Raw genomic sequence first — 23,953 nt, 5'->3', positions numbered from 1 at the left:
TCATGGGAAAATATATTTAACATAACATATATTTAACTGATTAACATCAGTTAATAGAGCTTCTCCAGCAGAATCCTGCATTGAAATCTGTTTTTCAAAAACACAGATTTTTTAAATATATTTAATTAAATATAAAAGTGTCCTGATAAACTTCAGTCACACTTTATTGCTGAGCTCCAGGTTGGAGAGATTTCACCCCCCTCCCAGCAGCCGATCAGCAGAACAACGGGAAGGGAGCAAGATAGCAGCTCCTAGTAGGTATCAGAATAGCACTCAATAGTAACAAATCCAAGTCCGGCTTGGGACTCCTCCAGTTACATGGGAGTAGGAGAAACAATAGGTTACCAGAAAGCCATTCTAATGTGTAGCGCTGGCTCCTTCTGAAAGCTCAGACTCAGGCACAATGCACTGAGATGGCTGCCTACACACCAATATTGGTTCATGAATAAAATTTTAAATGGAAGAGTGAATTATTTGCTATGTAAACAGTGTAATTTAGAAATACAAAGTACACCAAAAAAAAGTAACCGGGGTAGCACCCTGTGCCCTGTGGGAAGGCAGTATTACTATTGGAAACAACACAATAAATAGAGGGCACACAATAAGCAACTAATGATGATGAATCAGGTGCTACAACACCCAGTGTGCCACTGCCCTTAGCCAAGTGCTTAACCATCAGTGTATTTGTAAATTGTAAATTAGTCTTTCATGTTGGCCCATATTGGGTTCCTTTTCTTCTGAAACATTTTCTGACTATCGTGTTCAGCTTATTTACCAACATCACAGCTTATATCATAAAGGGGACCTAAACCTCCAAAAATGAAATAATGTAAACTTACTCAGATTGCTTCTCTTAGCACTTTTCTATTTTTAGTGGTTTATTATATATTAGGGGTTTTAAACTGCTAACAGGTTTTTAAATGCCTAGAATATCAGTGATCCTAGTCTTATATTAACAGTTTAAAACTGCGAATATCTCAGAACCACTTAAAATGGAAAATAAATGTAAACTGTAAATAAGCACAGAGGCACAATAAGTTAGCATAAATGTATTATTTGGGGTTTAGCTCTCCTTTGATAAGAGACAGCCACTGTATTGATTCCTATGAATTACTCTTTTTAACCCACCATAATGGCAAAAGACATATCTGCTCTTTTTTAACGGATGTAATATATTACAGATTTGCACAGACAACCAATGGCAAGAGAAGACAAGGAAGCGCAGGAGGATGAACTGCTAGCACTCGCTAGTATATACTCTGAAGATGAATTCAAGAGATCGGAGACTGCGCCAGGAGGGGAAATATGTGTCTGTCTAGATCTTCCTCCAAACTTTAGCGTAGCCATAAAAGGTGAGTCTGATATTCAGGTAACCACTTCAGTGCCCTAACATGCTGAAGGTTTCTCTAGTCCAGTGCTGTCCAACTTTTTGTGTACCAAGGGCCAGAATATTTCTGACCTACGTGTAGGAGGGCTGATAATGGACATCAGTGTTGACCATGTCTAGTCTTTAAACAATACCTACTTTAAGCCATGCCCACATTACCACAACCACCTTTAAGGCCAAACTACTAGAGACTGACCACCCAACATTAAATTGTACAGTAACATCTGTCATCATATGGCACTGACTGCCCAACATGTAATTGTAAAGTAGCATTAAAGTAACATGCATTGATGTTATGAAATGTATACTGCATGAAAGCAATATACATTTTTACATTTTAATTAGATGCAAGGAGAAGCACAATGAGATGCCAATGGTGGCATTATGTTATAAATAACCCTGTCTTAAAGGCAAGGAGAATTTAAGCACTTTCCTTGCCCAGGAGTGGAACAGGGCAGGGAGGGACTGTAGTGGCAAAGAGGGAGAGGTCGGGCTGCACAAGGTATACCCGCAGGCTGCAAGTTTTGGACTGCTCTAGTCCATGTGTGCTTAATGGCCATATACTTTAGTATGTTTTACTTTTTATTAGGCCAAAAACATAGTAGCTACATTCTCTGTAGAGCTTTCAAGGGTGAAAACACAAGGAGCCAGGGATGATGTAAACAAGGTTCAGGGGAAAATGACAAGCCTCTTGGCAACAAGCTAAGGGGGTTGTCAGGATCATCACAGGAAACACCAGGCATGTGACAATCATGTGTCTGCTGTTATGCTGGCATTCAATAGCAACCCCCCATTGATGCCATTGTCCTTTCTTTTCAGGAAAAAAAAGGTAGACATGCATTTACACACATTGTTAGCTTTTTTTTGGACATTAATTTTAATTTGCACAGTTTAAGGGTAATGTCCTACATAGAGATTAGTTACCTGTGACAGATCTCAGAAATGCCTTTCCACCTAAACAAAGAGAACAAAGGGAATCGCCGGTGGAAAGCCCTATGCATTGTTTCAGTTTTCTGAAGTTGCAAGAAGTTTTTTCCTGCAGGCATGTTGTCTGACTTGAAAAATATATTAGCAAATTTTATATTCCTCTTTAACAGCAAATGTGTTCTGGGATCTTCTTACTTTAGATAGTGTTATGACACAAATTTGATTTTTTTTTTTTCAGATGTTGAACTGGTATGAAAGGAAATTCATATAGAATATTTTGATTTTAGGGTCCTTACATGCTATACTATGCATAACAGGCAAAAAGCTATTGAAATGCCCTCTAGCAGTCATATTTAGGCATATTTTCTCTATAAGTGCCCCCCTAGTACATTGGTGCCAAGAGCAGTGCCCCCCTAGTACACTGGTGCCCAGCAGCAGTGCCCCCCTAGTACATTGGTGCCAAGAGCAGTGCCCCCCTAGTACATTGGTGCCCAGCAGCGTTTAGCATAGCAGTGCAGTTTGCCATCCCAGATCCCATAACAGTAGGAAGACCCCATAAAGCCGTATATATTTTTAAAGTAAACATTCTGGTAAATCCAAAATAGGCAAATGTCTTTTAGTCCAAACTGGCAAACTGCACAGCTATGCTAAACGCTGCTGGGCACCAATGTACTAGGGGGGCACTGCTCTTGGCACCAATGTACTAGGGGGGCACTGCTGCTGGGCACCAGTGTACTAGGGGGGCACTGCTCTTGGCACCAATGTACTAGGGGGGCACTGCTGCTGGGCACAGAGTTACATTTTTTAACATTTTCTAATGGTGGTGTGCCTCGTGATTTTTTTCATGAAACAAGTGTGCCTTAGCCCAAAAAAGGTTAAAAAACACTGAGATACTGAATGTAAAAACATTTCCTTTTTTCTGATCAATACTATATTTCTGGTTCTGTTCTTGGGAAGACATATTATATTTTACAGAGTCAGTATACTCCTTTATGAATTCAAAGAATAGGGCTTGCAATAATCATACCTCTCCATTACTTTAATTAAGAAATATATATGATTTTTATTATTTATTGCATGTAAGGGCGCACAAACAGAAAGCTCCTTCATATTGCAACTTTCTGGTTCTTTAGAGAAACTGTGTGAGGAGGAGACATTTAATGCAGTTACTCTTCATTATCAAGCTCATGGTGAAACATTTCTCATCTTAATACAAGCAATTGTCTTTTTTAAAATAGATTAAAATAGATACATTTTTTGGCCAAGGACAAATTAAGCTGCTTTTTTCTTTTTGTCACAGATTTGAAGGTTCCTATGAAATTATTTTTGGGCACGAGGATTCCCATTGTGTAGTAGCTTGGTTTATTAATGTTTATTTATATTGAATGTCTTTGTACTCTGTGCTTACCCAAGGTGACTGTGCATCTAATGAATACATGGGAAGCTTTGAGAGTATTGTCTCTTTCCTACCTCCTATTATACTGAACTTTGAACTGCCTCCAGGATACCCATCCACTGACCCTCCAGCCTTCACACTTAGCTGCAAGTGGCTTTCTCCAAGTCAGGTAAAACAAAAAAAGATAAACAAAAGTACACACCTTGCAGGCTCCTCACAACTTCTACACATAGGTGACTTCAGAGATGAAACAGGAACAGAATCCAGTAACATCTTAACAAATGCATTATAGAGCTTTATTACAGCTTTATAGATGCCTATTAAATTCTAGTTCAATTAATTATTTATTATTGTGAAATGTACTACTTCCTAAAGCTTAAAGCTAATGGCACACACATCAGATACACTTTCTTCTGTGTACTAGCAGGTAGGGTTTGCCTGTCAGCTCACACACAGACTGCTTCCAGAGTTCATATTATATATATAATGTCATTCAGTGTATCCAATGAGTAAGGGTAGTAGAGGGCCATTGTATATTGATTTGAATTTAAAGTAACCCCTGGTTAATTAATTTAGATTTCTGTCTGAACTAGATTGTGAGAGTTACTTGCTTATTGCTCCCTGTTGTTACTAGAACAGGACACAATTAGATCATGTTAGTGCTTGTGTATAGCAGCATCTCATGTATGAACAGATACATTTATAGGTTAGGTAAAGTGTAATTCACTGGTGCATGGAGTTTGTTAAGCACCCCCACTGGCCAGTGGTACTTTGTGTGTAAGTACCGTGCCACTATCCAGAATGTAACCTTGCACCATGCATTTTTATTAAATATACTCACATAATAGCAACAAAACATGATTTTTATAATGAAAAATATTGTATGGGTTGGTTGCAATTACATTTTGTTGTGGCGACAAAAGCTGTTGGAAAAATGAAAATGCAGTTGCAAATTAAAAACAAACATGATTCGCAACTTTCTTTTAGCCATAAATATTTCTGTATTTCTGTTTATCCCAGCTTGTCCTGCTGTGTCAGCGCTTGGATGACCTATGGGAGGAATACGCAGGAGAAGTTGTTTTGTTTGCTTGGATGCAGTTTCTCAAGGAGGGGACTCTGGAGTACTTAAAGATTAACTCACCATATGAAATACAAGTTTGTGAGTTTGGATCTCAGTGCATAAAGAATAACTCGGGGATATCTGATTCCTGTAGTGCCACAGGCCCAGCAGAAGCAGTGATTTGGGACAAACGCGTTATCCAGGATGTGGAATCTGTCACTACCCTTATTGACTGCATCTTGGACTTTAATGAGGCTCAGCAGAAGAAATGCTTTGATAGTAAATCGTATATGTGCAACATTTGCTTCTTAGAAAAGCTGGGCAGCGAGTGCACTCACTTTAAAGATTGTCAGCATGTCTACTGCAACGCCTGCCTCAAGGATTATTATACAGTTCAGATACAGGATGGGCAGGTCCAGGCTCTTAACTGTCCTGAGCCAAAGTGCTCTTCTGTTGCTACACCTGCACAGGTAACCCATAAACAGTGCTCTTTATTCTTGTGTGTATGTGTACATTCATTAATGGTGTATCTTTATAGCATGTAGCTAAGTTGGGAGACATTAGATATTAGCCCATTACATGCTGACCAAATTAACACAGTGAATAAACAGGAACCCAGAAATGTAGATTATATTGAGATCAGGGAAGGCAGGGATAATGTGTTAGAAGACAGGAGAGAAAAAAGTTTGGGGAAGGTGGCTAGAGCAGGGAATAAGAAAAGGATATTACATTGAAAATCAGCAATGTTTCTTGCTAAGTATCAGATAAACCTACAGTTAAATAGCTGTTATGCTAAATGGTTTGGGGGTAGAAAGAAAAGGGATAATGGGAATTGCCTCACTAGGGCCTTGGTACACCAGGAGATATTTTGGAACTCTGGCCAAGAGGTGTGAAGTCAAATTAGCCAGAATCTTGTCCGAAATTTCTTAAAAGTATTGGTGCTGGTGCTTAAAGTTGATAATATTGGACCAGGAAAGTGAATGGCAGGGCATTCAAAGGGATATTTAGAAAGGTGTACTCTAAACTGTGGTATTTGTTTCACAAATTGGAGTAAAAGGTGCTCCATTCTGTAAACTTATTGAAGTAAATTAGCATCTTTTCAAAAACTGGCACTGCGTGTCCATTGGCAAAGTATTAGATAAATAAGGACTTTATAGTGTTTTTCCAGTCATTTATATCAATGGTCTGAATAGCTCTGAATAAAGCATAAAATAATCTCGAATAAAGCATCTTAGTTGGATTGCCCTTTTTTATTATAGTGAAATGTAGACTATATATACAGTGGCTTGCAAAAGTATTCGGCCCCCTTGAACTTTTCCACATATTGTCACATTACAGTCACAAACATGAATCAATTTTATTGGAATTCCACGTGAAAGACCAATACAAAGTGGTGTACACATGAGAAGTGGAAGGAAAATCATACATGATTCCAAACATTTTTTACAAATAAATAACTGCAAAGTGGGGTGTGTGTAATTATTCAGCCCCCTGAGTCAATACTTTGTAGAACCACCTTTAGCTGCAATTCCAGCTGCGAGTCTTTTAGGGTATGTCTCTACCAGCTTTGCACATCTACAGACTGAAATCCTTGCCCATTCTTCTTTGCAAAACAGCTCCAGCTCAGTCAGATTAGAAGGACAGTGTTTGTGAACAGCAGTTTTCAGATCTTGCCACAGATTCTCCATTGGATTTAGATCTGGACTGTGACTGGGCCATTCTAACACATGGATATGTTTTGTTTTAAACCATTCCATTGTTGCCCTGGCTTTATGTTTAGGGTTGTTGTCCTGCTGGAAGGTGAACCTCCGCCCCAGTCTCAAGTCTTTTGCAGACTCCAAGAGGTTTTCTTCCAAGATTGCCCTGTATTTGGCTCCATCCATCTTCCCATCAACTCTGACAAGCTTCCCTGTCCCTGCTGAAGAGAAGCACCCCCAGAGCATGATGCTGCCACCACCATATTTGACAGTGGGGATGGTGTGTTCAGAGTGATGTGCAGTGTTAGATTTCCGCCACACATAGCATTTTGCATTTTGGCCAAAAAGTTCCATTTTGGTCTCATCTGACCAGAGCACCTTCTTCCACATGTTTGCTGTGTCCCCCACATGGCTTGTGGCAAACTGCAAACGGGACTTCTTATGGTTTTCTGTTAACAATGGCTTTCTTCTTGCCACTCTTCCATAAAAGCCAACTTTGTGCAGTGCACGACTAATAGTTGTCCTATGGACAGATTCCCCCACCTGAGCTGTAGATCTCTGCAGCTCGTCCAGAGTCACCATGGGCCTCTTGGCTGCATTTCTGATCAGCGCTCTCCTTGTTCGGCCTGTGAGTTTAGGTGGACGGCCTTGTCTTGGTAGGTTTACAGTTTACAAGATTCCTGACTCCTTCTTCCACATACATAGGCTGGCTCCATCTCTACTTTCCAGTTTCTTTTTTCCAGACACATCGAGACATCACTAAACAACCTTATCTCCCTTACCCGCGTCAGTATCATTTCTTGCTACCAGTCTCTTAATGAATTAGTGAAGGATCTTCACCCAGTTGCATGTGCCAGTGCAAAGAAGCTAAAAAAGTCTGAAGAGCCTTCTAGGTGAAAAAAGAGTAAACGCACTCTAAGGAAGTTAAGAATGACTTCTGCTCTAACTGCAAGCCCAAAGCACCTAAGGCTCCTATATTATCTCCACATCCAGCCCCTGCAACTGTTTGTGCTACTCCTATTCACACTACAGCTACTGAGGAGACCCCTGTGCATCCTATCACAGAACTCTCAGATCCCTCTATCATCCACCTCACCGATGTCACCTCAGCTTGGTAGCCTTTTGGACTGTATCAAACATCCTATTAAATCCTCCCTCACTAATACTGCACCACTTAAGAAGCACAGGGAACCATGCTCCCTACTTACATCCTCCAACTCAGAGGAGGGCCAGCTCTCCAACTTAGATCCAGAGCCTCTCTTTGACTCAGAATAACTCTCCTCATTCTAGCTCCTTAGAGGACAGTGAAGAGGACCATACTTCATTGGCCAGACCGGGAACCTCAAAACACCTACTGGGAAAACTGATTCATCCTTGGCCAGACTATCCAAGCTGGTCCAAGGTCCTGAAATGCAGCCCCTTCAGCTTGCAAGATGGTATATCTTGCAAGCTGAAGAGGCTGCATTTCAGGACCCAATGGACAAGAGGATGGAAACCATTCTAAAAAAGTCCTTTACTAAGACGGCATCAATTCTTAGGCCAGCAGTCATTTTTACAGATCTTGCTTGCACTGTGAGACATTGGGCTCAAGAACTGGCCTGCAAACCTCCCTCCTCCTCACATCATCTTACATCTGAACTTGAACTGCACCTGACCATCCTCTCAAATGCTGTTATGGACATTGGCAGACTAGTGGTAAATGCCGCAGCCAGCTTAGTCATGGCACAACGTGCTCTTTGGCTACATCACAGGTTACTTGCCCTTAAATTCACAAGGGTGTCTCTTTTTGGCCCCGACCTTAAGCAAATGATCATGGACATCATGGGTGGAAAAGTACTTTTCAAGCTCAAAGGAAAAAGCATAGGCTGGACCAGTCTGTTAGTCAATTCGCTAGAAGATCCTATGCAAGATTCCACATATTGACCATACAAAACAACTTTCTTTTTCACTATTTTTTCTGCTATTACTCATATTTCTACTGTGCTGTCTCCACCTGTCTGAGCTTCACATTGATTTGGTAAGTAGTGGCACAGCCAGCACATATATTGGGAAAGAGGAGTCAAGAGCCTTGTTCTTCTGACCTGCCTCAAGAGGTGAAAAAAATACAAAACCTCTACGTGTGCACTAACAGTCCGGGCCTACTAGAAAGGAATTTTCCGGTAAGTCTAAAATCCCCTTTTTTTTACAAATGGAGTGCTGGTCCTGCTATATTGCATATATATGCTTGTGTGTGTAATATATATAATATATAGTTTATTGAACTTGATGAAGAAAAGCAGTAATTTTCACTTGGCTTTCATTTCATATTGTCCCCAGAAAAGCTGGTTGAGGAAGACTTGGAGGAGGACCAGGATGGTAAGAAGTTACTGAAAAAGAGCTATGGCAACAATGTGATTCCAAAAGAAATGACTTATGACTTCATTATTATTATTATTATTATTATTATTATTATTAACATGTTTTACAAAGGGCCAACATATTCTACAGCACTGTAGAATAAGTAGCTTTATACACCTGCTCAAAAGAGCTTAAAGCAGTGGTTCTCAACCTGTGGGTCGCAACCCCTTTGGGGGTCGAATGACCCTTTCACTGGGGTAGCCTAAGACTATGGGAAAACACATATTTCCAATGGTCTTAGGAATAATTTTATGGTTGGGGGTCATCACAACATGAGGAGGTTCCATCTAAATATTCAGAAAGGGCTTTTTACACTGAGTTATGAAGTTGTGGAATTCACACTGGCTGATACATTACCATTTTGCCTTCCTCTGGATCAACTAGTAGTTAGGCAGGTTATATATAGGCTATATACCGTATATACTCGAGTATAAGCCGAGTTTTTCAGCACCCAAAATGTGCTGAAAAATTAACCCTCGGCTTATACTCGAGTCCCTACAGCTTGCACCCTCTGTTACCTGATTCCCTGACCCCCAGGCACAGTTTAATGCTCCACGCGACTACAGCAACAACTATCAGCGGGACGAATGCCAACAAAACTTTAAGTGCGGTGCTGGACAGGGAGATCCTCGGGTCGCCCCTCGAGGTGTGATGTAATGCCGGGGCAGCGCAAGGAGTTAGGAAGTTGCGGCGAGCAGAAGAGAGCTTTACAGGAGGATATGATGGCTACCGTACTGCTTTCCCCAACACTTCAAACAGCGTTTACCCCCAGGCACAGTTTAATGCTGCACATGACTACAGCAACAACTATCAGCGGGACGGATGCCAAAAAAAAAAGTGCGGTGCTGGACAGGGAGATCCTCGGGTCGCCCCACGAGGTGTGACGTCATGCTGGGGGCAGCGCAAGGAGTTAGGAAGTTGTGGTGAGCAGAATGCGACCCGAGGATCTCCCTGTCCAGCACCGCACTTTTTTTTTTGGCATCCGTCCCGCTGATAGTTGTTGCTGTAGTCATGTGCAGCATTAAACTGTGCCTGGGGGTAAACGCTGTTTGAAGTGTTGGGGAAAGCATGTAGCCATTCATCATGCCCTGGATACCTCGCTGACCTCCTTGGGCCATCCCTCGGTTGTTGTAGAAAGGCTGGCTGTTCCGTGGGAACCCAGTGTTTTGCTGTGCGGGCTGCTGGTGCCCCGAGGACGCTTGATGGATCTGGTCTGATGTTGCCATGGTAAGTGTTTACAACTGTTTATAGCTGCTCTGGTTGAAGTTCTGTTTGTTCCACTTGATGAGGTTGGCCAGGGAAGGTCTGGTTGTAACTGGCCGGGTACTGGTTCTGTTCCAGTGTTTCTGGCTCATTCTCAGGAGGGACAGGTGCATTCATATTGAAAACAGTCTGCATTGATTGGAATGGAGCAGCATTAACATTGATACCACTGTGCAGAGGTTTGTTGGAAAACCTGAGGTTGGGAAGCAGCAGGAATAGACAACGAGGTCTGCGTTGGGTCTGTGTTTAAGGACAGCGATGCCTGAATGTCTTTCTATGTGTCTAATGGGGAGGGGGGAGAGGGAAGGGAATTTCCATTAGCCCCCCGGCAACCTTGTGCATTTTGTGGGAATCGGGGAGGGGTGGTTCAATAGCAACACGGGTATTAGTGAGTGATTCCTTCTCCAGGTGATCATGCTGTTAAGCCTGTGGGAGGCAGTAGGGGAGAGCCTGGCATCTCGCATACTCATTCCCTGTACATATTTGTTCAGTAAGATTGATAGATCCTACTTTTATTGGAATTTATTTTTATTATTGAAACTTAGCCGTAGCTGCTGCATTTTCCACTCTAGGCTTATACTCGAGTCATTAGGTTTTTCCAGTTTTCTTAGGTAAAATTAGGTACCTCGGCTTATATTCGGATCGGCTTATACTCGAGTATATACGGTATGTAGCCTATATATATAGGCATTATGGTTGAACTTGATGGACGTATGTCTTTTTTCAACCCAACTTACTATGTTACTATGTATTACAGTAGATAGCTTCAGAGTTTGGATGGCTTTTTAGCAAACCAGAAAATACAGGGCTACTGAAAATAGCTCTTAGTAGAAAGGTGATCCAGAGACTAGTCCATTTGTCACTTTGGAGTCTGAATGGAATTTTTCCCTCTCTGAGGCAAATTCATGAGGCTTCAAATGGAGCAGATTTCACTTAGATATAAAAGGTCAAACTCTTTTTTCAGCCTATGTAAAAGCAATTCATTTCATTTGTTTTTTTGCAGTGTTCACCCCAGAAAAGCTCATTTTAGTGCATGAGGAATACCTGGAGGCAGATGCGGCTGGTAAGAAGTTACTGGAGAAGCGCTATGGCAAGCATATGATACTAAAAGCAGTGGAAAGAAAATCTACTGAATGGCTGGAGACAAATACCCAGCAGTGCCCAAACTGCAATGCCAGTATCCAGGCAAGTCAAGGAACAAACTGCAACCTTTAGCACTAAGTCCTTGCCCGACTCTCCATTTTTTGTTAAAGAATAATAGTTAGTTATACAGTATGTGTGCATACAAATCAGTTGCATCAAACCTTCCAGTGGATTACAAGTCCCTGGGAGCATTGTGTTACTGCCTGCAATTGTTTTATTAAACTGGCGCAACCTATAAACCATAAAGAAGTACCCACTGCATGTTTACTTCTACAGAAAGATGGCGGCTGCAACAAGATGATTTGTAGAAAATGTAACAAATACTTCTGTTGGCTGTGCTTTGCTGTACTGTCCACAGAAAACCCGTACGATCATTTCAAAGATATTTCATCAGGCTGCTTCAATCAGTAAGTGCACAAAGGTTTCTTTTGGATAATGCTATAATGTATAATATGTACTGATAAACCTGTGTATTAATTCGCTGTAACACAAGAGTACATAATGTAGGCTAAGGCACTTTGGCAGACTGCTTCCAGAATAAAATGAAAGAAAAAGATAAAGTGAATATGTAAATATATATTGAAATCTCTGATGAAAAAAAACTCTTTTTATAAACCAGTTTTTGTACTCTTTTTTTGGGAGCACAGTACCTGCTTCCTCTTAGTCCTGTGCAGCTTCTATAAAACTTTTGTACGTTATATCCAGACCGGATCTGCATCTGTGGTAGTGCTTATGTGAAACAGGGCACATCATTTGCAGGATAAACGGTTATGACTGTGTCAGTCTGACAGGATATCTACAACCAATGTGCTCGATAGATAGATAGATAGATAGATAGATAGATAGATAGATAGATCGTAGATAGATTGATAGTAGCTACTAATATATTTTATTTTTTAATTGTTTTGCAGGATGTGGAAAGAAGATAGGGCAGAGCCCGAAACATGAACACTAACCATCAGTGCATAGGAGGATGCGCTGTTATTGGCACATTGTTAAAGAGTGTTTTCCCTTAAACGGACACAAACAATATGATGAGAGAAATGCAGAAAAGTACCCTTATACCTCAGTGCCTGTTTAGTGGAAAATAAATGGCAAATAAACCACAGCCCTTTTATCCGTAAGCTTCTGCAAATATGGTGAATGATGAATGTTAGTGACAATATCATATTGTTTTATTTGCTCCATTCACTACAAATAATTCAGCAGAAGCTTAGAAAAAGCAACATGTTTGATAACATTTATCCCAAGCAAGATGGGGACATGCACTGAAGGCAAGTCTAGCCTATAGGAGATGTTAAACTAATCATGGAGTCAATATACCTTGCCAACAACCTAGTGTCAGTTGTAGAGTCCTTTGGAAAACTAGTTCTAGTTGAAAGTGAGCTAATTACACATTTACATAAAAAGTAGGAGCAGTATCACAGTTGGGGGTTCCCATTGTAGTGTAGAGCATTCTGATCAGCATACTGGTATGTAGAGCCAGGGGAGTGGATCCACATGTGGGGGCATCATTATAAGGCCACAGTGCAGTGCTCAATGGAAGCCTTGGCGGAACCTCCTCATTTTTTATGACCACAACCACAATGGTCACAGTTGCCCAAGCATTTAAAGACCCTTAAGCGTTTGCAAAAGGTGCAACCCGTACGGTCCCTTTGGATGTCACTGTGGGGAAATGGGTCTATTCAACATTTTAATGTGTTACCAGGTACTAACTGTTGGGCCACCCAGGAAATCTAAATTCTACATGACATAGCTGAAAAGGGGATATACAGCAGTTTCAGACCCTCAGAGATAGTCACCACCTACCTCAGTCTATGTTTTTCTGGTACCGGTATCTTCAACGGCATGCCTTTAGAACTTAATTTCCAACTAGGCCAAATGAAGTAGTGGACTCTACCCTTGATTTATATTTATGAATTGAGGACCTCAGCAAACCGATGTCCTGGTTTTATATCATCTTATGGCCAAATCATGAGAAAAATAGATTGGAGATATACCGGATCTTGATGAGGAACTGTTGGTAGAGATTGAAAAGCAGGTTCCTGCTATAACCATGTCAGTCCGACACAGGTACATACAAGTAAAGTTTCTTTATCGAGTGTATCTTACACTGTATAGACTTTTGAAGTTGTACCCACTGACCTCTGATCAGTTTGTAAAGTGTTGTCAAGATGTGGGCTGTTACAGTCATGTATTCTAGGACTGTTCCCTCATTCAATGTTTCTAGGGAGAAGTGCTGTAATATACCTCCTATACCCTGAATGTTCTATGTAACAAGTCCCCACTGGTATGCTTACTGATTATGCCCCATAACCTGGGACTTGAACTCCTCTATAACGCTACAAAATGCTATATTACTTTACTTGAAGTCTACAGCTCCTCCATTTCTCATCTTTTGGCAATAATTGGTGAATTATACCCTCCCAGTCAGTACTGACATACCTGTCCCAGGGCTGCCCAAAGATGTCTGAGGTGATCTGGGGTCCATGGCTGCAGTGCTTGACACCCCTGCTGACCCAATGTGTAACATTGATGGATATGTCCTCTACTGGCTTTCGATCTCACCAAGACAAGCTGATGTCCTTCCTAGTTGACCATCCATGGGCAGGGCCAAATCATACTGATATGATTGTTGGCCCCTGCAGGAGTACAGTGACACATTGGGTGAGGACCTTATGGTTGTGATGATGCAGTCCTTGCCTGTCGCAGGAAGGCAGGACCAAGCCCTCCATACACGGGGGGCCAAATTGGCAGCTTTTACTGGCCCATATGTACCCAGCTTTATCTATAAATCTAAATGACACACATTTTCTATTTCCTTCTGGAAAATAAATAATCTGTACCCTGATATATGGGGGGACCATGACTTGGACCTTTTGTTTTAAACAGGACAAGGGCCCCAGATCCCTATTATAGTGTTTTAACATCCACAGGAGTGCAGCCATTGCAGTCCAGATGCCATGAATCAGATATTCCATCAATCACATGCCTATGTTTTTTTTTGTTTTTATGCCAATCAAAACAACTTTTACATTTCTGTAATTGACTCTGCCAAAGCCACAACCAGTAAACTTAGTGGCCATATATACTTTGATATAGCTTGCTCTCTGACCAATTGGCCCATGGGCCAAACAGATGGAGGCCTTGGAGGGCATACAAGGGCGACGCATCATAAGGCCACCTTCCTATTGTTCTAATTGTTTGCACAAAGAGCCTGAACCCAAGGTGCAATCCCGTGGTACAATCCCGTGGTACAATGTGCCTCCAGTGTGCGCCCCACAGAAAGATAATTCAGGACTTAAGCCACCACCACCCATGTATACATGCAGTTTACTACTAACACAGGCAGGAAAGGGTAAGGAAAATTGAACTGCGCAGCAGACACCATTGGACCCAACAACTAGAACAGCAGGGAGAGAAGCTGCATCTGCACCAACCATGCACTGGCATGACAGAGCAATATTCCTAGTGCATACATATGAGTGGGCCAGCGTACACGTACCAATAATACTCTAAAATGACTTTTTTCGACAATATAATTAGCATGTACTGTACATGCTTGGCCAGTTTTCATCCTCCAAGGTCAGGATTTTGAAGGTGAATTCTGTATTTTTATAGCACTTAGTAAAATGAATGTGCTAACATTGTTACAGCATGTTACAACATTGTTTATTGTCCTACTTATTCATGGAGTCTTCAGAAAGCTGAATAGAAAAATAATTTAGTATATACAGTATAGAGATATATGTACTACTGTAAATGTGCCTGAAATGCATGTTTACCAAATATAAAGCACAGATAACTCGTGTAACTAGAGTAACCATCTTTCAGGAGACACCGGCTGTTCCTGGAATTAATTCATTGTAATTACTGCAACTGACTTCCTTCCCAAAGCCTTCAAATTGGCTGTTGTAGGTCTGACCAGCGGAAGCTAAACACAGTTCAGTAGAATCTCAGGCTTTAATTTAATTGTACTAGAAGGTCAGCTTGGTTAAAAAAAAACTGTAGTCTCTTTCTTCATATGTGGCATTGAGAAATCTCGAGAACAGCAATGTTTACTACAAGGAAGCTATGACTCTTTGAAACTGCACTGGAGCCACTTTGGATTGCACTGTTGTTATATATTTTGTTTGGATTCTTTGCCAGCTCTTAGTGGTCCATGTATTATACCTACCACATTTTACAGTGTTGTCTTTACAAGTCCAGCTGTATTGTCCCAATTTGGTTTTGCACCCATATTTTCCGGCAAATTCATAGCAACAGTCGTGCCTGCCTTCATTGGTTGTACATACCTGTATTTACAATCATTCCTGGTTTTTTTTAATGACGCTGCCTTGATATGAACAAATGGGCACACACTAGTATTAAAATATATTGCTGGTAAATAGTCTTTTGTGCTTGGCATATCTATTTGTTTTTCACTTAAATACCTGTATTCACCTTTGAAGATATTGTTTAATTCATCATACTTGATATAAAAGAGGTAATTCACCAAGCCCTAAACGCAATGGCTAGAGCACTAAAGGTGACCATACACAGCATATATAACACACCATATATAATCGGTGTGTGTTTGGTGGGAGATGAGTTGACCGATATCAGAAAAAACCTTGGACATTGGTCGCCTCGTCAGACAGAACTAAAAAAAACCAAAATCAGGCAGCGCAGTATTTATGGGGTAAGCAGGTCTTGAAATAAATGCAGACATAGGTACTTTCAATGCCTAGCCTGATAGCCCTTCTGCTTCTGTAGTTCTGCAGCTCCATGGAGGATTTAAACTTGCTATAAGAGGATTATATGATATATGTATTAAGGGTTTATGTGCCAGGTGGATACATATGAGCTGGTAATTATGAAGCCTAAATAACAAATGTATAACAGCAGTGATGAGGGAGGCAAGTGGTCTCATAGGTCATGAATATGGGGCACATTCATCAAAGTATGACTGGTCCAAATACAAAAAATTCGTATTTTTTTTAAAGGTTACAACTTTTTCGTATTTTCTGTGACTTTTTAGTTCATTTGCACGACTTTTTCATACTTTGCAACAAAAATTGCATCAAAATCGTATTGTTGTGCCAAGTACGAAAGTTTCGGATTCATTTAAGCTTCATTATCCTGACTTTACTTGGGTCGGGTTGGAGCTGCAGAGTGCCATTGAGCCCTATGGGAGACTTTCCTTGGGTCGGGTTGGAGCTGCAGAGTGCCATTGAGCCCTATGGGAGACTTTCCTTGGGTCGGGTTGGAGCTGCAGAGTGCCATTGAGCCCTATGGGAGACTTTCCTTGGGTCGGGTTGGAGCTGCAGAGTGCCATTGAGCCCTATGGGAGACTTTCCTTGGGCCAGGTTGGAGCTGCAGAGTGCCATTGAGCCCTATGGGAGACTTTCCTTGGGCCAGGTTGGAGCTGCAGAGTGCCATTGAGCCCTATGGGAGACTTTCCTTGGGCCAGGTTGGAGCTGCAGAGTGCCATTGAGCCCTATGGGAGGCTTTCCTTGGGCCAGGTTGGAGCTTCAGAGTGCCATTGAGCCCTATGGGAGACTTTCCTTGGGCCGGGTTGGAGCTTCAGAGTGCCATTGAGCCCTATGGGAGGCTTTCCTTGGGCCAGGTTGGAGCTTCAGAGTGCCATTGAGCCCTATGGGAGGCTTTCCTTGGGCCAGGTTGGAGCTGCAGAGTGCCATTGAGCCCAATGGGTGACTTTACTTGGGCCGGGTTGGAGCTGCAGAGTGCCATTGAGCCCTATGGGAGACTTTCCTTGGGCCGGGTTGGGGCTGCAGAGTGCCATTGAGCCCTATGGGAGACTTTACTTGGGTGGGATTGGAGCTGCAGAGTGCCATTGAGCCCTATGGGAGACTTTCCTTGGGCCAGGTTGGAGCTGCAGAGTGCCATTGAGCCCTATGGGAGACTTTCCTTGGGCCAGGTTGGAGCTGCAGAGTGCCATTGAGCCCTATGGGAGACTTTCCTTGGGCCGGGTTGGAGCTGCAGAGTGCCATTGAGCCCTATGGGAGACTTTCCTTGGGCCGGGTTGGAGCTTCAGAGTGCCATTGAGCCCTATGGGAGGCTTTCCTTGGGCCAGGTTGGAGCTTCAGAGTGCCATTGAGCCCTATGGGAGACTTTCCTTGGGCCAGGTTGGAGCTGCAGAGTGCCATTGAGCCCTATGGGAGACTTTCCTTGGGCCAGGTTGGAGCTGCAGAGTGCCATTGAGCCCTATGGGAGACTTTCCTTGGGCCGGGTTGGAGCTGCAGAGTGCCATTGAGTCCTATGGGAGACTTCCAAAATCATGCACACAAGGATCAAAGTCAGAAAGGTTTTCCTGCATTTTACAATCGTAAAATACGAAACAATCATATTTTTCGGCCATTATACGATTAAAATCGATTTTTTTCGTATTTTCAAATACGAATTTTTCATACTTTAAAAAGCACAATACAAAAAAATTGTATTTGATAAGATTTTTTTGTATCGTGCTTTTTAAAGGTACGAAAATTGTACTTTGATAAATGTGTCCCTAAGTGTACTGACATGTAGGATCTAGGAAGACAAGGAGTTTATGACATGAAGTAAATTAAACTTCCATTTTCAGTGAATTATTTTTCCCATAATAATTTGCTGTTGGTTGTTCTTAATCAAATGTCAAGCTTGAATGCCATTTAAAAGAACAATTCTAGGCAGTAAAATAATTTGTGTAAACAAATTAGATATAGCACCAAAGAGTGACTGAGAGATCCAATTTACTCATTTCAGATTCATATCTTATCAACAGTGATAAAAATTCGACTAACATTTTGGCACCCCCCCCCCCCCAAGTGGATAAGGCTTTCCTTTTCCTTTAGGCTAATGTCCCACGGAGAGATCAGTTGCCCGCGATAGATCTCTGCTACAGCGAGCGGCTATTCTCTTGATACGACTTTGGAAAACTGAAAGAATGCACAGGCCTTTCCACCAGTGATTCCACCACCCTCTATTGCCGAATGAAAGATTAGTCAACCGCTGTAGCAGAGATCTATCACGGGCGACTAGTCTCTCCATGGAACATTAGACCTAAAGGAGAAGGAAAGGTAAGCTTTATCAGAAAGGTCTATGTAAATACAGCCATAAGCACTCACAGAAATGCTGCACTGACTTCTCTGTGAAAAGATTTTTTGTGTCTGTAATTGCTGTGCCAGTTGTGCCCCCCCCTTAGGAATGTGGATCTGAGCCAATCAGCAGGAAGCTGACTCATATTCTTACACACTGAGCATGTTCACTTGGTCTGAGTGACTGTGCAGGAGTGAGGCATTATGGGAACTTTCTTTACACAGCTCAGCGTTTTTTCTTCCTGTTTGGCTTCTGACCATCTGAACAAGTGAAATATGGGGAGACTTAAGGGCACTATTGAGACAACTGAAGGCGGCCTACAGCTTGAGATTAACTCTTTATTAGCCTTTCCTTCATCTTTAAAGTGATTGGTGGGAACATTTTATGTTTACTTATCCTGACTAATCATGTTTGCATATGGTAACATAAATACAAAAAAGACAGGGGGCATGCACAAGATGCACCCAAGATGCCACCTCCTCTATTGGAATAAAGCATATGAAAATAATTAAAGCAAAAAAGAACAGGTGAAGAAAGGACATGATTATTTATTAAAAATAGATGTAATAATTATTTATTGAAAATAGATGTAATAATGATTTAATGAAAAGGAAGTTGTGTGAAACTATTCTTTATCTATTTGCTCTGAGCCTTGACTGGGTGCCTAACTCAGGAATAGTTTTGCTGACCTTTCCAACTAAATGGATCTTTCAGACTGTGGCGATGCATCCCCCCTTTGAGAACCCTAAATGCTTCCATCCAGACCACACTACCCACAAATATATTACACCAGCAGCAATTTGTAGTGGGTAAGGGTCGCCCGCAGCTTTATTAAGCATAGTAAATAACCATCCTTGCTATTAAGTACTAAATTTTGAAAGACACTATTCAACTCCATGCTAGCAAGGACCACAACCTTGCTATTGCTGTAACATCTGAAATAACAAAAAAACAAACAGAGGTTAACTAAAAGAATTTTGTAGAACTGCAGGAAAATAAAGTATAAGAGAGAACAAGAAGGGCAAGGAGGCCCTGGCCAGGTAGCCATTCGCTGAGTCAGAGAAAGAAGAAGCAAGAGAGGTCAGAGAAAGGAAAGGAGGCAGCCCTTGGCCCACCCCACCCATGATATCATTATGCCCTGTTCCCACCTCTGCCCATCGCTATTTACATGCTTGTGGCAATATTACCCCACCCCATTCAGTGACATCACAGATGGCTGGTTAGGGCACGGGTACATAAATAGTGATGGCTTGGTGGGTCAGTTAGTGCTCAGAGCAGGTGGGTCAGGGCTGGTTCAGTGCGGGCCAACTTCTTGTCAACCCAAATATCACTAGCTGAAATAATAAAAACTAAGAAATGTTATGGCGTACAGTCAGATTTGCTACAGCTTAGAGTTTGAAATCACTTTGGATTCACCTGAATCAGGGACTGGGGCTGTGCTTAGATTGTGTCTACCTATGTATATGTTTTATGCCCTTAACCTTTTACCAGTTGAAAACATAACCAGTCACATAAATGGAAAGCTCAGTCATTATTAACTATAATCACATACTGTTTAAAGCTACATACCAACCGGTGTTATCTTTTGGCACTCCTTGTCCTCCCAGTCCACAGAGGCACCCGTATCCAATGTAATGCACAGCGCATCGACCAGTTCCACACTGAATGGCCCCGGCTAACTGAATTAGCCCTCGCCGCTGCAATATGTGAGGTTTGTTCAACTCTCCATTCAAGGCTGTGATATTAAATATGACAGCATTCATTTATCTCCATGCAAATAACTTCACATTGTGTAATTAACTTAATCATCATCAGTACATTTTTTAAACAAGTTGTGTGTACCACAGAACATATCTGGGCACATTGCACAGCATATTCTCTGATATAGACAAACTGCACAGAGAAACTGTACTACAAGTAGTAATATATATTTATGCATTTTTCAATACAAAAACTGTGTGCAATGCAGGTTGTGCAATGCAGAAATTGTAGAGATGCCCAGGAAAATAATTTATGCATAATCAATTAATTTTTAAAAGGCTTTTTATTTACTTTATTAGATTTTAAGGTGTTACAACAACATCATCCTGGTGTCAGTTTAGATAATTTGGGCTTTTGAAAATTGCTCCACAGTTTTCATTTACAGAAAGGTGCATACAATGATTTAGTGTTTTTATACCAAACAAAAGCTGAATGTATGAACCCGCTCAGGTGTGACTTACACAGCAAACTCAGAACGAACTGTCTTACTGAAGCATCTGAGGGCTAATTCTATATAAATACTTCTTCATTTTATATGCACAAAAAATCTGAATAATAGGCCTGAAAAAATCTGGTAAATGTAGTGATTTCCACTGCTTCTACATGAACGTATAGAAAAGCAGTTTTAATAACCTGGGGCCAAACAAGCCTTTCAAGTCAGAGAAGTTAACGGCCACAACTTTTACTGAAAATGTTATTCCATAAATAAACAAAATATGGCAACTGCAGTTTCTGTCACAGGAATGAACACACCCACTTAGGAGTCTCCTGGAGCAGCGAGAAGCACTGACTCCCAGCCCTGCTTAGCTCCCCATACAGTACAGTATTTTCCAGGCAATTGCCTGAAAAATCATGAAATTAGAAAAAGTTGAGACAACGGTAGATTCACAATAAATAACCTCATAAGAAAAAAGGGAGTGAGGGAGAGCAATTTTGTCTGTTAACTACTGCTAACAGCAAATGGCAACATATAAATAATAAAGCATAGGATACAGGAGAGATTATTGAAGTTTTCTGTCTCGTGGTACTTTTCGGCAGAGGGGTGTTGCTAATATTTTGTAAACCAATGCTTTACAGAATTGGCAGAGTTGTAAATCTGAAGGATATATTTGCTGAAGCTAAAATAAAAAGGATCCTAAAAAAACTAGAAAAAAATAGTGCAAACCAATATTTACATTTTTGGAGTCTTAGTGGGCACTGTTGGCTCAATTATGAGAAAGCGGAAGTTCCATTAAGCCACCCAGACATTGCCCAGAAAAAATCTTCATCAAAAATCTCTGAGCAATCAATAAGTAAATTTAAAAGCCACAATCATACTAAAGGAGCTACAGAGTTATGTAATCCAGACTGGAGTAAATATACACCAACGTCCAAAGCAATATGTGTGGTGCAAATAGAAACCTGCACAATACCTACAATACCTATGGTCTTTTTTGCATAATGTTGTAAGGCTCCCTGTCTTCAGCCATATTAAAATATTGTTAAAATGAGAACCTACAAATGAACCTCTGCCCGTCTTTTAAAAATACAAAAGCAAAAATGCAAAGTACCATGAATAATGTAATTTAAGAACAAAAAGTTGAATGTCGTATAAAAACCAATTAAAAGCCCAGATCTTAATGCGACTGAGAATCTGTTTGAAAACTTAGGTGCTCAAACATCACCCAACTAACCTTAATGGGGAATGGTTACTATTATAAACTCCACTAGAAGATATTAAATTCATTTCACAAACTGTTTTGTTGTAAGTTACTTATCAGGTCTGAGTGGCTGATTCCACCAGGAGTTATCACTTTGCTGTGCACAACAACTACAACAACATGGTTAACATGGAAAAATGTTATGTGAAAGAAGCTCTCTAATCAGCCTTGAAACCTATTTGTAAATACTAATTATTAAGTGTTTGCTAGATCTCCTAGGGCCTAGCAGATAACTTGATATCCAGGGTCAATTCCCATAAAAATATAGACATAGTATAAAAATTACAGGACCCTGTTTTTAACGCTGTATTTAAAAACACAGTGCAAAGTTACACTAGGCCCAGATACCATTACATGTTTAAAGGTGGTCATACACGGGCTGATTCTAGCTGCCGATATCGGCCCCTTAGACCGATTCGGCAGCTTATCGGCCCGTGTAGGGCATTAACGACGGACCTGTGGGGGCCTGTTTGGGTCTCTGTGTACTCAAGATACCAGCCTATTTTGCCCCCTAGTCCAGACCTGGTTAGATAGATAATTTCTTCAGTATAGATGAACAAATAATATATGGGCTGATTTAGGTGACCACAATATATTAAATCCTGCTTTACAAAATACGGTATAGGTACATAAAACTCAATTCCAAATACAGTACTGTATACTGCAGGCTGCAGCAGTGAGTGATTGTGTGGTATTTCATTCTTATTTCTTTTTAATTTATGAACAATATTGCTTGAGAATACTAGGAAATTAAAATAAAGGAAATAAATAAATTAAGAAGAGCATGCATGAGAGATGAGAGACAGAAGCAGACAAGGGAATGGTATAAAAGCCATGATTCTACCACTTCATCTCTGGAGGAGGCAAAGCAAAGACGCAGCTTATATGGGTTCTACAGCCGACTATGGAACAGGAATTTACACTGACAATAACTATATATATTAAATGTAACTATAACTATATATATTTAGGTCAGTTATTAATTTTCCAAAGAAAAAGTAACAGGTGAAGGTAAATTTGCCCTGTAGCCATTTTTTGATCCATTCAATCATATTGTGTATGGTTCCCTGGTTGCAGTTTTCTGTAATTTTCCTTCCATACAGAGGATCCATATTTGTGCCTAAAACTTTGGACTCATTTGCTATAATAGAGCTCAAGTTCCATAGGTGGAAGGAATTCAAAAGAAAAATATCAGAAAATACAGTCCCACGGTCAAATATAAAAAGCATTAAAAAAACTTGTTCTGATCATGTTAATCCGTTTAAAGGACAAGGAAATGCTAAGTCACTTGGGGGTGCCAAAATGTTTACCCCAGGCTGCCCCTGTTAGGAGAAAACCGCACCAGCCCGGGGTACCTGTAGCGATGCGCTTCCTCCTTCCGGCTTCGTTTCGCTAAGACTAACACAATAGGCGCATGCGCAGTAGAGTGAGAAGCCGACTTCTCTGTTAAAGTCGGAATGACGAAGCGCTGCAGGTACCCCGGGCTGGGGCAGTTCATGGTTTCAAGGTTAAGAACCACTGGCATCCATTTATTAAGAAATATAACACACATCTACCTGGCCTCCATATAAAGCGAGGGCTCACCCCTGAAGTATACAGTCTCATCCTGGGTAAAATACAGTGTAGCTTGTGGTAATAGAAGGGCTAATTTACTATAAGCTTACACTTACAAAGCAGTGCTCTTTGTAAAGAATAAGCTATGTATGTACTGTACATCTAAAGGCAAATAAACGCCATATTAACCTCTCTCATCAACAGGGTACACTTCCTCTTTAATGGCAGCACTTGTCATGTGATGAGAGGGGACTTCACTCCTAGGGAAGTGGCAGTTGGTTGAGTCCGTTGGTTGTCATAGCAGTGAAAGCTAAGAGCAGGATTTGGGTATGTAAATATACACTTTTATTTCAGTTGTGAACCCACTATTCCCAACACATATGGCAGCATAGTAACTGCACTTAATCAAAAAGCCACACATACAAAGCAATGCTATGTATGTACTGTACATCTAAAGGCAAATAAATGCCATATTAACCTCTCTCATCAACAGGGTACACTGCCTCTTTAATGGCAGCACTTGTCATGTCACAATGGAAGTGGCAGTTGGTTGAGTCGGTTGGTTTTGTCGGTTGGTTGAGTCGGTTGGTT

General features: G+C 41.1%; 1 protein-coding gene across 2 annotated transcripts; it reads left to right on the top strand.

Annotated features, from left to right (window-relative positions):
• The first annotated feature begins 456 nt into the window (after positions 1-456).
• LOC108645237 (E3 ubiquitin-protein ligase RNF14) lies at positions 457-12,394 on the top strand. 2 transcript variants are annotated; one of them, XM_031898805.1, is made up of 7 exons: positions 457-1,352; positions 3,728-3,879; positions 4,731-5,240; positions 8,784-8,822; positions 11,131-11,190; positions 11,547-11,677; positions 12,182-12,394. In XM_031898805.1, the coding sequence occupies exons 1-5, from the start codon at positions 1,199-1,201 to the stop codon at positions 11,155-11,157; spliced, it is 882 nt and encodes a 293-aa protein (XP_031754665.1). In that variant the 5' UTR covers positions 457-1,198; the 3' UTR covers positions 11,158-11,190; positions 11,547-11,677; positions 12,182-12,394. The 2 variants fall into 2 exon arrangements, with proteins under 2 accessions (XP_031754665.1, XP_031754664.1); XM_031898804.1 differs by lacking the exons at positions 8,784-8,822; positions 11,131-11,190; positions 11,547-11,677; positions 12,182-12,394 and having other exon boundaries at positions 4,731-5,996.
• The last annotated feature ends 11,559 nt before the right edge of the window (positions 12,395-23,953 follow it).

The sequence above is a fragment of the Xenopus tropicalis genome, chromosome 3 (assembly GCF_000004195.4).
Source record: "Xenopus tropicalis strain Nigerian chromosome 3, UCB_Xtro_10.0, whole genome shotgun sequence".
In the NCBI taxonomy this organism is placed as follows: domain Eukaryota; kingdom Metazoa; phylum Chordata; class Amphibia; order Anura; family Pipidae; genus Xenopus; species Xenopus tropicalis.
The sequence above is the reverse complement of the archived record's forward strand: the minus strand, read 5'-3'. Positions and strand labels throughout refer to the sequence as shown.